Consider the following 16200-nt stretch of genomic DNA (forward strand, 5'->3'; position numbering starts at 1 on the left):
ATAGTGCTTATTAAAGTTGGCACAATTTTCTGCTATAGTTAGCACAGCTTTTCTGCTAACTGTTAAGCAGCGCCATGAAATTGGCTCCAATAGGTTCATTTCCAGGTAAATAATCCTACGTACCTAAAATAATTAAGTCAGATTGCGCCCAGATTCAAGATACTTTTATTCTGCAAATTTAAGTGCATTTACTGTTCAACTCATCCGCTTCATTCATCCTCAAAGACTATTCTGAAGTTTTTTTGTGAACATTGATTTGCAGTGTCCCCACCATCATGATATTCCTGACATGCCAGGTAAGAAAGTTTGACTTTAATGCCGCAAAAACATTCACAACTTGATGTGATTTGTCCACAAAGTATGTCCCTTGTGCTCAGGTGGCTGAGCTTCCTTTTTTGGGGAGAATGTTGTCTTTCCCCAATGTAGTATCAGGTCATGGGTTTGTTTTGAAGACTCGGGGATTGGGGGATGAGTGGTTAAATAGAATGCAAAGCTTGCGGTAACACCATTTGAATAATATCCCTTTTTGAGTTGTGTGGTTCTTAGAAGAACCAGTTGTTTTAACCTCAACGTTTCGAAGAGTGTACCCTGTTCGTCATCGGAAGCTGAGTTAAAACAAGTGGTTCTTTGCAGAACCACACAACTCAAAAAGAGGTATTATTCACACGGTGTTACCACAAGCTTTCTCTTCTGTTGGAATCTGTTGGAGTACAGCACTAAATGACTGATTATATATGGGATCAGGCATACCACCCTAATTAAAGTCCAACAGTTTTGATGCTACGTTTACCATATCGGCGCGTCAGTGCAACAAGGTCGTAACTCCATTCTGCAACAAAGTCGTATCTCGCGCGAATACGCTCTGTACAACAAGGTCATATCTCGACGTCCATTGACTTTGTGTGTACATCCGGGTTATTTTAAGCGAGATACGACCTTTTGACATTGTAAAACTTGCGTTTTGCTTCGTTCATGCCATTTTAGGAGATACGACCTTGTTGCACTGACGTGACGATATGGTGTTACATTTTGCAAGAGTGAGAAGGGTTCCTAGTAAGTCACTCAAGGGGGTAGGGTTAGTTATGGTTGACTTGTGAATGCTAATGATACCTTCTGACTCTCCTTACAAGTCTACCTTTCCCTCTCCCTAGAAAGATTGTTGATAGTCACTTGTTCCCACATGACAGAACATTAAAGCTATAGTCCACCATTTGCAGCTATCCGAAAAGTAGCTGGCGTAATTATTGTTGAAAAACATACTTGGTTGAAAGATAGTAAGGGGACTAAACTCCCTGTGAAATTAATCTTTCTGGCATGCTATCATTTTGAAGTAATCAACGAAAGAAGGCCTTTCCAACGGTGCTTCTTAAGACGCACCGTAGGAAAATTTAAATTAGTAGTTCGTTTTGTTATTCGGCGAAGCGCGCGCAAGCATTGGCACGACGCACACGCACCCCCGGTTGCTATAATTCATCAGATCAGTGCGCGACATCGCGTAGCTGCATTCGGCTCAGCGAGAACGTGTCTCGGACGCTGAATTCAGGCGCAATTCAAAACATGATTCAGCAACTTTTGATTTGAAATTGAGATCCTAGAATGCTGTTTTTCTCAGAATATACAGCTGAAGCTGACCTCAAACTTTATCAGGTTAGTTGTTCAGTACCCTTCTTTAGATTTTGAGCACTTTTGTTGCTTCAAATGAACAAAATGCACAAATTACAAATGATGGACTATAACTTTAAATACCTGTATTATATTTTTCTTGGATAAGCAGACAGTCAATCATGCAGTGATAAATGGTGCATATGTGTCATTCTATGAATTTAGGGTTCAAAGTGTGCCCCTTTTACCTGTCCCTGTTACCTTGGTACTTTGTAATTGACCTTTCATGTATCGCTCTTGGAGGATGACTGCATTATAAGGAGTACCTGTACATCAGAACTATACAATCTTAGATGTCGGATGTAATAGACACAGGGAAAAAGGGGGATCCCAAACTTATAGAACAAGCCATATTGGAAGGCAAAAATTGGAGATGGTTTCGTAAATACAGTGTTTTTTTTTTATTTTTGATGTTTGAAATATTATGAACTTCTTGCATGTCTTGTACCCAGACCACCATCATGATATAAGCAAAGTAGCAAGACGTCCCAGGTCATCACCTTACCCAATGATATCATTCGAGGATGCTTACTCTCTAGTAATGGCCAAGGCACCAGTCCTAGCTCCAGAGTCAATCAAATGCAAAGGTAAGATGTTTTTTTGTGGATTCAGCCCAATCATCCATTTGCCAATTTAAATGTTTCTGTAAGAGCTTTAATATCCCAATCTGCAATGGCGGATCGGGGGTGGGGTGGGATTACAACTTGCCCCCCCCCCAAGTACATTGATGCGCTAATGCTATGGCCCAATATGTTTTGTTGCATCATCATTGACAATTTTATTTGTAGTGAATTCTGCCTCAGCAGTGCGTGATGAGTGCTCTTTACTGGAATACTTTATTCTTGAATTATACAGGGTGTAGAAAAGAAAAAAGGAAACCCAGATGTAAAATGTAAATTATAAAAAAAAATTAAAAATATTTTCAAATAAGTTAAACATCACTTGAAACACCAATGCGTCCTCTTTCCAATGACACCTTGACTGTGCGTCTGTGGCAACAGATGACTGAGCATTTGTTGTTATTCATCAAGGGTCATAACCTGTACTGGGCCAAGTTTGTGCAAAAGGGTAACTGGAATTCTGGGCATGAGGAACGGCTTTGTAGTAATTCGTGTTTTCTCCCGAAATGAGTTCTACTACTGTTTATCAAGCCTCGTGTCTGTTCTTACAAGTCGTGAAAACGGCACACAAAATGTTGGTTGTTTACAAGTTTTAATGCTCTCAAAACTCACAAGTTCGTCATGCACCTGCTATCCAATGATTAACAAACTTCTGGAAAGTCAGTAGGTTTAAGCACACATCAATTGACTGAATAAAACTTGGTTGAGGAAACTTTCAACGTTGGAATAAGACTTGCACAAAGCAGAATGAAAACGATAAGTGAAAGGTCACCAACATGTCACACTGCGCAAACGCAGCACAGCGAGAGTGAACTCCGGTGCCTATGGCAACCAAAACTTATTAACATACTTATTTGTATGGAACGCCTGTTGGAGCTAAAAGAACAAACACTTAATTATATACACATGTACATGTCACTACAGCTTCATTTAAAGAAAGAAGACATCCTTTTCTTTGAAACAATGCAATTTTGACATAGTGATTTAACCACTCTCATTGTTAAAGTTAACCCCTCATCATGGCCCACTGCCTTCAACATGGCCACCACCTCTTTCCACACAAAAGCTCTTCACGACGTCGCATATCGCCGACTGCCCGTCTTACCTTTGCATAACAAACCACTGCAGTCAGCAATCTTAGCTAGGAAAAAGTTGGCTCAGTAAAGGTTTTGACCCTTGACAGAAATAAATAGACGTCACCCGGAGGCGAGTCGAGGCAATCTTGGTATCTTAACCTGTCAGCCGTGCCTGTGTATAAAAAAAAAGCGAGTACGTGTTATCACGTCCTGCGACGCGAACTGGTTAACAGTGAAATGAAATGGGCTCAGAAAATGATAAACAATTATGAAAAATTCAATTTGGAAAATATTTTGGGTGTGCATGCACTCCCCAAAAGCGTAGAAGTCCAACTTGGAAGACTTTATTGATAAAAGAACTTAGAATAAATGAATAGGTGTATGCATATTGCTTTGACTGACTACTGATCAATACTGTCTTGTCATAGATGCATTGGGATACATACTGGCCAGTGATGTGACTGCCAAGCAACCCCTTCCTCCGTTTAGAGCGTCCATCAAAGATGGATATGCTGTCATCTGTAAGTAACTTTGGCTTTGAGGTTATTATCCCGGCTTGTGATAAATTGCATGAGAACACTTTGCCGGTAGTTTCTGGCCAAAATGAGCTAAATGTATATCCATGGCAACCAAACAGAGTTGTAATGACTCGAGTCAATGACTCGGCTTGAGTCCGACTAGAGTCATAATTTTTATAAACACATATTGACTGCTTTAACTAGTAGTGCGGGAAACCTTTCCTTCCTGTTGATCCATGGAGAATTATCTTTCCCTTTGCATGGCATTAGGTATTAATAAACTGTTCCATGAATCTATTCAAGTTGTGTACCCTGTGCTATTGAACAAATTTGATTCTTTTCTATTAATAAATTTTCAACTTGTATGTTTTATTCCAAGCAGAAAACTTTCCTTTTCCCCCCTTTTTTGACGTTTTGGCAACCCTCTGAGAAAAGCTTTTTTCTTTGTTTTGGGCACAAACAGATCCAATCTGCGAGCAGACTGGATTCGGGTCTGTACATTATCGATACTGATTCTGGGGCAGGAACCAGCCTACCCAGCCAGAATGGAATTATTGTTTGGCAGTCAACTCAAAAATTTGAAATTATAAAGTAAACATTCAAATACAAAACATGGGCCGATTCTTTTTGGTCAGTGTCTCATTCAAAAGTGATTAACTGCTGTTTTATTAGAAAAATAGCAATTTAGAAAAGAATTCTATTTTTCAGGATGAAACTCAAAATAGCATGGGGAATGCAACTTTTTAGAGAGCCGGTTTTACTGGACTGTTATTGAGGGGTTCATCCATTTTGAATGGGAGATGTCCGTAATAATTATGACGAAGGTTGACTGAGATTGACGTGATAACATTGAGACCCATTACGACAGCCAAATTTGTTATTAAGCGTGTTTTGTGTGTGGCACTACAATAAAAACAAAATCTGTATCGCAAGTATTGGCTGCAAGTAAACTTCAACAAATTACATTTAACTACATAAGTCATGTCCCAGAAGTCCAAATTTGGACCCAATGCAGCTTAATATTGTAATTGTAAAACATCCCCAGAATGTAAGTTGAGAATACATTTATAAGCAGCTGTAGTAACAAAATAAAACCCAGTGCACACATGTAACATTACACAACTATACAGATACATTTTTAAACAACTGCCATAACTGCCATTTCACAATAATTGTGTTGAATAACATGTCATGCCCTTAGTTTCGTGACACGTATTATTATGAATCAGTAGTATTGTTGCACCCCTGTTTTAACCTCTCCATGCTTCCCTGCACACAGCTTCAGACGGTCCAGGACCTCGCCGAGTCTTGAGCGATAGCCTGGCCGGCCAGCTGCCCAAGAGTGAATTGATTCCAGGCTATGTGATCCGGATTACCACTGGTGCACCAGTGCCCGATGGGGCTGATGCCGTCGTGGAAGTTGAGCAGACAGAGCTACTAAAGGAATCTGATGGGGTGAGATGATAGACCCTTTGCATAGAGCGCCCTCACTGAGTTTGGCTATTTAATTCAATGACCAGGAAGGCACAAAGTATCTACATGCATGCTTATCATGGAGGAACAAAGAGTTGTCTACAGTTAGGGCGCTGTGTGCAAAGGGTCTGTAATTGGACTGGAAAGCCATGCATTGAGTATTGGCAAAGAGCCACTTGCCAATTTCATGAACGTACACTGGTACATCGTGAGTTGCATTTACATTTAACAAGTCACAACTGGAGCCGATTTCATAAAACTTTACCCAATGGTGTAAGTCCATGCCACATGCGAAAGTTGTGCAACATTTCACCCTGCGCAACATTTCCAGTTATGACAATTTAACGAATGTTTCATACTACGTAAGTCCACGGCTTGCGCAACAAATTATGACTTAACTTGCACAATCATTTAGGTGGCGTTAGTTGTGGCGTAGCGACTGGAAATGACCCATTTTATCAGCAAATCAGGATTGTCTTGGAGCCTGTTATTGCACAGCTTTGTGTTTGAAGTAAAAGAATTGTTTTTCTACTCATGTTGGAGTTTTTAGAGTCGCCCCTCGATTCGGAAGAAAGTCGGACGAAAATAGTTTCAAAATGGCGGGCGGAGAGGAGATTCAACAACTGTTTCATGAACAAACAAATCATCACATCCTTACTGGATTCAAACCAAACATTGCCTTGCTAATAAACTGGTTTCAGATGTTTCTCTTATTCTCATAACCACATACACTCAACCACAAAAGAAAGTCCCCCCCCCCTTCCAATACTTTTTTGTCTAACTCAAAAACTACTGAGCACCTCTCGCTTAAATAACGACTAATCAGTACAGAAATTCCTTAGCAATCCAGCCGTACTCTTTATTTGGCCCAAAACAGTGATAGAACTTTATGCCAAATGATACCGAAAACAGTTGCACTTTTGTGTACGTGCAAGTTGTGGTTCACACTCACCTTGCAGGTATACAAAAGTGCACCTTTTTTTTGGTACCATTTGTCATAATTTGCGTAATTTTTAAAACATTATCACTGTTTTGGGCCAAACAAAGAGTATGGCTGGATTGCTAAGGAATTTTTGAACTGATCAGTCGTAATTTGAGCAAGATGTGCCCAGTAGTTTTTGAGTTGGACAAAAAAGTATAACGGGGGAACTTTCTTTTTGGGTTGAGTGTATCACTTGAATTTTTATTTTGTGTGTGTGTCAGTGTGTACTTACAATTATTGATACTTACTGGGTACTGTATGAGAGCAAAGAGCAACAATAGGGTCAATGGTACCCCGCAAGTTAGTCTTTAGAAATCTTGGTACCCCACAGCGGGAAACCCATAGCATTAGGGATTTCAATAGAAACAAAGGCGAACAATAGGAAGTGAAGGTTGACAATATTAGTACCCCATAAACCCAATATGCACGACTGGGTAGGCCAACACCGTGTTATGGGGAAGTTTTTTATCGTTAGACAAATTAGGACCGATTTATGGGGTCTTTCTGCTGTCCCCATCACAACTACGAAACAAGAAGGTGTGTGCGTGTGTATGTGGGTGGGTCGTCACCGTGTTATGGGGAAGTTTTTTTATTGAAAGGCAATTAGGACCGAGTTATAGGGATTCTCTGCTGTCCCCACAGCGTCTTGGGTCCCCATATATAGTACCACGGGACAACTCGTGTGTAGTCCCTACAACTACGAAGCAAGTACATGTATGTGTGAACATATGGTGAAAATACATTGACATGCAAAAAACGTATACGTTTTCTCATTATGGATGATGCTATTTTTGTGTTGTAGGGTGAGATTGAATTGGAAGTGAACATACTTCAAGCAGTCAAGCCGGGGCAGGACATTCGGTAAGCAGTCTTTCCATTTGTCATTCAGTTATACAGGGTACGTATGCTGTACGTCATAACCCCAAAACAACCCAGTGACTATAAACTTTGGAAACAATAGTTACATTATAGTTACAGTAAATGCTGCCAATGGAGTACCGAAGTGTGACGTCATCTAGAACCAGAAAGTGTAGCACAAACAAATGGAGTACGCGCGCGTGTTGGTTCACGGGCTGAATCATGCGCTAATATCTTTCACACACATTTTGTGCGTATGACATATTCACTTCGGCACTCCATAGAGGCAAAATTATTTACATACACACCCTTTGCACATTATAGCGGTGATGATAGTTTCCTTGTTACTCATTTAGATCCACTTGGAAGTTTGTCTGCCGCTCTGATTCTGACAGTACCCTTCCAGCAGATCTTACCAGTGCTATTTCTTGTACCACAGACCCATTGGACTTGATATTCCAAAAGACCAGGTGATCCTGAAGCAGGGAGCCAGGCTAGGACCCTCAGAGCTGGGGCTCTTGGCTGCTGTTGGCGTGACCTGTGTCCCTGTTTACCAAATGCCAAAGGTCGCTGTGGTGTCAACGGGAAATGAGGTTAGTGTGGTGTGCCATCAAAAACCTTTACTAGGTTTTTCTTTTCAGTCTGTGCTACCCCTTTGAAGAATGTTGGAAATATCTTTAAACCATTGCTATGACGTCACACTATTGTTAAAAGTGGGGATTCGGAGCTATGAATCCGTTACCCTGGTCAAAAAGTGTGGATTCTGAACGACGAATCTTAAGTAAAGTGTGGATTTGGAATTACGAATCCACACTTTGAAAACATGTACTTTAAAAAATATACAACTGTAGACCTCATCAATTTTATTTTAAGGCCCAGACTTAATGACTGTTGTGTTTTTCTCTTGGCCATACAATGCTTTACTGATATTCTTTTCCTGACTGTCACTAGTTCTTTTGTACGGGCGTACAGCTGTGGATCTGTGCCCTGTGGTTTCACAGATCAGTTGCTCGTCAAAGTTTTTAGTAAAAAGCCTGATGCTGCTGTTGCTCGCAGGGAATGATTGGTTCGAAAGCCAGTCAATTGGGCATTTTTACACAAGCATGCGACAGTTCCAGATATTTGGTTTACACCTAGAGGCTGGCAAGAATACCATGTATCTGACTTGGGTTTTGCCAATGGACGCAAATATAATGCCGAACTACATTTTGGATCGGATGGTCTATGAGCCAGGTATTTTAGGTACAACTCAACGATGCATCTCTTGCGGTTTTCAGTGTTTTCATATGCTCGCACGCATTTCGGTGTCAGTTTTCGGTGCTGCAGTCCACCTTGTCTGTTTTTTGAAACATCTTCCGTGTAGAGCAAATAGCGTTCCCGGTCACTGTCCGTTTGAACTGAGACCTGTGAGTTCTCAAATCTCAACTGGCGGTGTTCAATTCAATTTAATTTCAATTCAATTCACTTTATTTTCCACATAAAAGAGATCCCCAGTTACAATCATACAAAAATATTACAAGTTACACACACAAACTAAACATAAGGACATAACACCAGACATGAATATTCGAATAACATGCAGCTGCTGCTGTGTTCAGTGGATTCCAAAAAGATACAAAGTTGTGTCTTCAAGTTTCTGCGGAGTGTCATCCCCAGTACCTCAGTCTCCCACAACGTCGTCTCCTCATCCTCTGTTATCACCTCAGCCTGTCGCCGACGAACCCGGTGTCCTTGTGAAGTAAGCTCTTTCATACGTGTGTCCAGGGTATTCTTCAAAACAGTCAGGTTCCCCGTTCTGCTTTTTGGCCTCCAAAACAAACCTTGTGAGAGAAAAACAAAGTTCATCCTTTGACATCTCCAGTCATTCCACTGAGAGGTGAAACCCGGTACTGCACGTTCGTTACGCCAGGCTTTCCAGTCATTGAAGATTTTCACCGCCCAGTTACATTTCTTCTCAGTTGACTTGGAGAAGCTGAAATGAAAAGGGAATTACGGATAGTGGTTAACATAACCCAAGAACGAGAATCAAAAGGAGAAAACAGGGTTCTTAGAAAACCCGAGACGACCAAATCTTATTCTGTGCATTTGCAATTTTCTAATGTACCATGGGCTTAGGCCTACTGCTGTAACGATTCAGTTGAAGATAACGGTAAGACAAGCGTTAATATAAATAAAGCTCAAGTTTATGTGACACCGGGGGGATCGGTGTCGAAATGGGAATGAGGGACGGCTAAAGCAAATTCTCTGATGTTATCTCTGTTGTTTTATTTCTGTAAAATGAAGAGAAGAGTAAATCTAATGTTGTCTCCTCAAATACAGAAGATGGAGTGCTTAAATAAATATTTACATGACAAATTATAAAAAATATCTAAAAGTAAAATATGTCTCCATGGACGATTAAGCCAAGTAATTGAAAGTAAATGCTAAACAATAATTACTAAAGTGAAATATCAAAGGGATGGCCAAAGCATGACAAGTATAAATCATTTAAACCAAAATGGCCATTCCCGCCAAAAGATCGGCGATAGCCGCCATCTTGCGGCTACGTCCGTTTTAGGACTAATTACAAAACGATACTTCAAAACACACCCAGTCTCTTTCAAAAAACTACAAGAATATTACTACAACTCCCGTTTAGGACTATATCATTAAGGATTAAGCTATAATGCACTATAAATTACCAGATTAAAACAAATGGGACTGCGTTTACATTTGAGATCCAGGTTTTGCACACTGCTAAATCAAGTCTAAACATGCTGATAAGGATGCATTTGCGATGACACAATGGAAACTATCTCTTTTTTAGTTGTGTGGCTCTAAAAGGAACCCAAGTTATTACTTGACATTTCAACCAATATGCTCTGGTCCTAGCTGCATAGTGTCCCCCCCCCCAAAAAAAAATTGTTGGACCCCCCCCCCCCCCGGCCCAGTCAACACCAACTGGACATTTGAAGGCCTTTTTTTCACGAGTGCCCCTTTTAACATCAAGTGAATGTCATAAATTGTGCCGCCATTAAGAGTGCCACCTATTGTCTGATAGTGTCCCCTTTGAAGGGCACCCCCATGGAAAGATGGTGTCCAGCCCCCCCCCCCCCCTTGATTGTACGGAGGCTAGGTGACCGATGAATAAACCCTGTCTACCTTTCAGCATGGATGCTACATAAATTGGGTGCCCCTCACTGTAACTTCCAGCCCACCCCCCACTTGCCCTCCACAGTGAGAATGCTGGCAATGCTTCTATCTGCTCAGTTTCAGAAGAATGCTGAGCTCACTGTGTGAAAGAAACTTAAGGTTCTCTTGTTCGCTTTTTTAATTGAATAATAGCTGTGTGAACCTCATGAGGAATGCAAGAAGGGCCACATCTTTGACAGCAATCGCACCACACTTCTGTCTGCGCTGAGGGACCACGGATTTCCCTGTATCGATATGGGCATTGCCAAGGACACGTGAGTAAAAGGCCCGATTTTAGTCATGAAGCTGTTCAGCGCAGAAATGTGTTAATCCCGGGAAACAGTGGATAAGCAAGGTTTTCCTCTGATATCAGTGGATAAGGCTGGTTTGCATCTGATGCAAATTCAGGACTGGGTTTTGTCCTCCAAAGACTTTTTTTATGAACACTGTAATCACAAGGGCTTGCAAGAAATAATTCACAAGCTAACTCATGTTGGACTTGAACCCACGACCTCCTGCTTACTTGTGCGGATGTTTGACCTCTCAACCACAGAGTGGCTGGCCGGTTCTAGTCTGATATAGGATGGAATTAGCCTCCGGGGAAACAGCCCACAAAACAAACTGTTGACCAAAACGTGGTTGTATGATGTAGCAAACGTATAAGCTTACCACGGCTGCAAGACAAGATGTAGTCTAGGGGCTAGACGTTGTTATGGTTTGATACGCGATAACCCGCCTGCGCAAGAGGGCGCTACCACGACCAACCAATATCTCCCATAGACTTGTCAGAACGTCTAGGGAAACTCGTATTGGTTTATGTAATGCGTGCGCATCTGTTTGGCATAATATATGCAGCGTCTCAAATGTCTTCCAGTGCAATAAAAGATGCAGCAAGACCTTTGTACAACTTCACTGGTCAGCTCTTTTGTCATGTGTAGTATGTGTAGGACTGAAAATGGACCGTAATTGCCTGCAGAAGTCGCGCATGCGCACTAGTTTCCCCCATTTTTCAAAGGAAGATTTCAGCAGATTCCCTAGACGTTCTGACAAGTCCGTTGGCGATATTGGTTGGTCGTGATAGTGCCCTCTAGTGGTGGCGGGTTATCACGGCCGCGGGTTATCGCGTATCAAACCATAACAGCGTCTAGCCTCTAGACTAGACAAGACGATGTTTCAGGATTCTACAAGAACCTGTTTAAGGCCTCAAAATAGCCAAGTTAGCAACTAGGCAGATACTCAGGAGTCTGTGTCTAGTCTAGCTAGTGTTTGGTACAAAGATGTTCACATAAAAAGTGAATGTGAATCCGTGAGACTGGCACGTCTATTCCCAAAGTTTTTGACGTCCACAGAGAGGAGAGCTTACAAGCCACGCTGAAGTCAGCCATCAGCCAGGCCGACGTGGTCATCTCTACGGGGGGTGTATCCATGGGGGAGAAAGACCTGCTCAAGTACTGTTTAATGGTCGGCATACACGCTAAGGTTCACTTTGGCAGGGTGTTTCTCAAACCAGGGTGAGTCGTCAAGACATGGACGCTTATGTTTTCTTTCTTATTTTTAAGGAGGGGAGTTTGGGGATGAATTTTGAGGGTTTTGGGGGCTTTATCACTAGTTCATGGCCATGTTATGTAATTTTACCAATGCAGTCCTTGTAAATGCACCTTTGTGTCCAATTTAACCTTACTTTCAATTTTCATTTCGCCATTTTTAAGGGCATTGTGGTGCCTTTTTTGTTTTTATGCTGATGTGAATTTGCCACTTTTTTATCAGAAAAAGTGTTATGTCATTTCAGGCAGAATTTCAGTACAAACCTTTGCCAGAATCGTAACATTTTGCTGTCTTTTTGTTCATTGGTGATGGGAATTGGTGAGACTGGCACGCTCTATTCCCAATGTTTGTTTTCATCCAAGGAGGGGAGTTTGGGGATGAATTTTGAGGGGTTTGGGGGTTTTATCACTAGTTCATGGCCATGTAATGTAATTTTACCAATGCAGTCCTTGTAAATGCACCTTTGTGTCCAATTTAACCTTACTTTCAATTTTCATTTCGCCATTTTTAAGGGCATTTTGGTGCCTTTTTTGTTTTTATGCTGATGTAAATTTGCCACTTATTTATCAGAAAAAGTGTTACGTCATTTCAGGCAGAATTTCAGTACAAACATTTGCCAGAATTTTAACATTTTGCTGTGTTGTCATTTTATTGGTGATTTGTTGTTGTTTCAGTACATGACAGTAGGCCAGTGAGCAAAGTTTTCTCACAAAACTTTTTTTTTTAAAGCAAATTTTGGGTTCACAATTTGAACAAAAACCCCTCACCTGAACAGTGCCCTCATTTGTGCAGAAAAGGTTAGTAATACTATGGTTTCGAGGATGGACAAACAGCAAGCAAACTTAATAAACAGCTATTGAGTGACTTCATACGACTTGATTTGACTTAATCATGTCATTCAATTGTATTTTCTTGACTTTTTGCAGCAAACCTACTACTTTTGCCACCATCTCTTCTGAGAGTTCCCAGAAGCTCTTCTTTGCTTTGCCTGGTATGTCACCATCACCAGGCCCTGAACATGTACTGTCTGATGAACACTATCTACTCCATATATTTTTAACAATATACCTTCATAAGCATGTGTATACTGTGGTCAAATTGGTTGAAGACATTTCCCCAAAACAGGAGAATAATTTAACCTGATAACCCTCCACTGAGATCCTTCACATAGATGACTTCCGCTAGGTTTTTTTTTGAGGAATTTGTAGTAATGGAGGGAGGTAGCTAGATCCTAGCCATTTTTGTTTTACACGGGGCTTGGTGGTCATTGATGTTTAAAGCACAAAGACCATTGTGCCATTTGTCTCCTGCAAAATTGAGGAATTTTGGAGGATTTAAGGTTCTTGAATGTAAAAGAACCAAGGGAGTTTTGGATTCTGTGCACAAGTGCCGTCTCAGTGGCTACAAAGGGATAGTTAGGTCAATCCACTGGAGGGACTCTTGAGCAAACACCCATTGCATGTGACGCCTACCCAGGTTTGTGGACAATCAGAAAAATATAAAGTGCATACTTTGCGCCAGAAGTTCACGAACCAGTGTGTACAAGCATTACATTCACTTTGTGGACTTCCGAATAAAAGAGGTCCACATAAACTAGGTAGCAGCGACGTTGTGTGGACTTGGCCACGTCCACACAGTGCTTCCCCCTCTCTGGAAAACAGGTTGAGAGGCATTTTGGAATAAGTTTATCTGCAGCAAAATGAAGAGAAACACTAAAGGGAACCATAGAAAAATATCGGGTTGAAACCATTTTCAAAGTGCGAGTAAAATGAGTTTTTTAACAGATTTTTCTTAACTACACGAAAACAAAGGAATGTCCACACTACCTATGTAACGTAAACATGTGTACGCAAGCGGTGTGTCGCTCCTACTGGGGCTTTTGTAAGTGGTGACAAAGCGCCCTCTAAGTTCATTCACAGAGTCTATATCGATAAGTGACATTATTTTTGTAATTTGTTACACACAGGGAATCCAGCATCTGCCATTGTGACCTTCCATCTCTTTGTACTTCCCGCCTTGCGCAAAATGATGGGATATGCGCAACCAAACTTGACAAAGATCAAAGCCAAGGTAAAAGACCAATTCACAAAAAAAACGTTTACAGTTCTTACTTTCTGCCCTCAAATTTGAAAATCCGTGTCCGACAAACTTTTTTGGCAATTTGTTGAGGATGCTGCTGGATACATCACTAATTCTAAAATGCATTTGTCCATAATTCATTGCTTAAAGCTGAAACTTATTAAATAACATTTACTGTGGCCAGTACTTCGAAATGATTTTGTTTATTTGAAATTTTTGAGTGCGAGAGAAAGGCTAGGTATTGTTCAACTTTGCTATGAGTGGGAATAAGCCATTTGCGAGTTAAATTTGAACAAAATCTGGAACGCTGACTTAATCCAATGCTTTGCACATGTTAACTTTGCTTTCTCCTGACCAAAGAGACCATTACTATATCACGTGATTCGGGGCAAGCCTTATGCTAGCAACCCCCAGCTCTGGCATGGTCTGGTGTCTTTGCACCGTTCTCACCCATTGTGAACAATGCATTGGTGCTGATCTCTTACGTAACTATGCAAGAGCTTGTCCCGAATCATGTGATTAGCAACACTGTCTTTGGTCTGGAGAATTCAAAGTTAAAATGTGCCAAGCACTCTGAGCAAGTCAGTGTACCAGATGTTTTTCAAATCTAAATCCAATAGGGTAAAGGTTACTCGCAAATGGATTATTGTCTTGCTGTTACCACTTGTATTTCAGGGCTCTTTATTACTCATGCCAAAAGGTCAATAGTTGTTGAATCCAAATTTTCTTTTGCCCGTGTTTCCAGGTTGCATCGGACATCAAACTTGACCCACGACCTGAATTTCAAAGGGTCAAGCTGGTCTGGGGAAGCAGTGACCTTGTTCCCATGGCAACCATCACCGGGAGCCAGATGAGCAGTAGGTTACTGAGCATGTCGGATGCCAATGCTCTCCTCGTGTTGCCCCCTCAAACAGATGGAGTAAAGGAGTTGAAGAAGGGCAGTGTTGTTGATGCGCTGATTATAGGAAGAATCTAGATCACATAGATTAGCAGGATGTCAGTATAATACATGTGTTTAAAATGTCCACCATGGTTGATTGGTTGTAGATGCCTGCTTTCAGACCTCATCCTGCTTATATTGATTTGAAAATGTTTATTATCAAATGATTGTACATTAACTTATTGTATATAAGCTTTAAACAAAAACCGCACAAATATGTACACATCAAATTAATGAGCACATTGATACCAATCTGTAGAAGAGCGAGACCTATCCCTTTGAAATGGAGGCTAGTATTACATGCAGGAACATTACTAAATCAGTGTGAGACCCAATTCAAGAATTATGCTCAGAAATCAACATAGTTACATTCATAGAATTGATCTTTTAGAAATAATGCTAGACTATGTGGTAATTATTGTTGTTATTATTAGCTAACCCTCCTATGGAAACATGCATTCTGAGCCTTGCTGTTACTTGGGTCAATATTGGCCAAGTGACCATTGGTGCGTTAAAAGTATATGAGGGGAAGTGGAAGGAAACTTTGACCGTTTGTGACCTTTTAAACAGCAGGAGGGTTCTAAATTAGTCATTTCTGGTACTGAAACCAAGGATTCATGAAAAGTGCCCTGGGCTAGGTACTGTAGCTGGCAAGCCTGAAGAAACCTTTAGAGAGAAGACGAAGAGAAGAAATTACAGTTTTAGAGGCGGGAGGAAAAGCCCAGAAGAATATTCTGGGGGAAAACCCACGGAAGAACATTCTGGAGAAAACCCATGGAATCAGGCAGGGACTGAAACCCAATCCACATGTTGGCCCAGGCGGGATTCGAATCCCGGCCACAGCATTGGAAGGCAAGAACAGTACTGCTACGACATGAGTTGCCTCGTGTATATCCGTATAAAGGTTATTCCATAGATGAACAAGGCAGTGTTCAAGACTATAATTACAGAAGCTCATAAGCAAGAAGTTCTTATTATGTCTCACATCTTATGACCATACATGTATATCAATAAATTTGCATTATGACGTGGGTGGCCATTTTGGGTATGCTCTTTTTGTGATCACTTACAAATCTGTAGGGTGAAAGAAATTAAAAACCGAGTCGCAAACTAGTCATCCACATTCCTCTTCTGATTTCATTACCACCCAATCCCCCACCCCCCCCCCCCTTTCGCCAGAGATTCTGGCTTCGCTTGTTTTACGTACATGCAGTTGCAATGGCGACATTAAGAACATGCAGGCATGCCATAGATAAAGGGCAGGGTTGTGAATTTT

At 41.1% G+C, this 16200-nt stretch overlaps 1 protein-coding gene across 1 annotated transcript in view; it reads left to right on the forward strand.

The window, feature by feature from the left end:
- LOC119740479 (gephyrin-like) overlaps window positions 1–16041 on the forward strand; it is a 29980-nt gene extending 13939 nt beyond the window's left edge. The window contains exons 8-18 of the mRNA XM_038215804.1: window positions 263–296; window positions 2115–2249; window positions 3787–3879; window positions 5156–5331; window positions 7134–7192; window positions 7629–7782; window positions 10514–10635; window positions 11710–11871; window positions 12832–12896; window positions 13872–13975; window positions 14730–16041. Of these exons, the coding sequence (XP_038071732.1) occupies window positions 263–296; window positions 2115–2249; window positions 3787–3879; window positions 5156–5331; window positions 7134–7192; window positions 7629–7782; window positions 10514–10635; window positions 11710–11871; window positions 12832–12896; window positions 13872–13975; window positions 14730–14960 (1335 nt within the window). The 3' untranslated portion in view covers window positions 14961–16041. The remainder of the gene's footprint in view (window positions 1–262; window positions 297–2114; window positions 2250–3786; window positions 3880–5155; window positions 5332–7133; window positions 7193–7628; window positions 7783–10513; window positions 10636–11709; window positions 11872–12831; window positions 12897–13871; window positions 13976–14729) is intronic.
- The last annotated feature ends 159 nt before the right edge of the window (window positions 16042–16200 follow it).

This window comes from Patiria miniata, unplaced genomic scaffold, assembly GCF_015706575.1.
Source record: "Patiria miniata isolate m_02_andy unplaced genomic scaffold, ASM1570657v1 HiC_scaffold_5, whole genome shotgun sequence".
NCBI lineage: Eukaryota > Metazoa > Echinodermata > Asteroidea > Valvatida > Asterinidae > Patiria > Patiria miniata.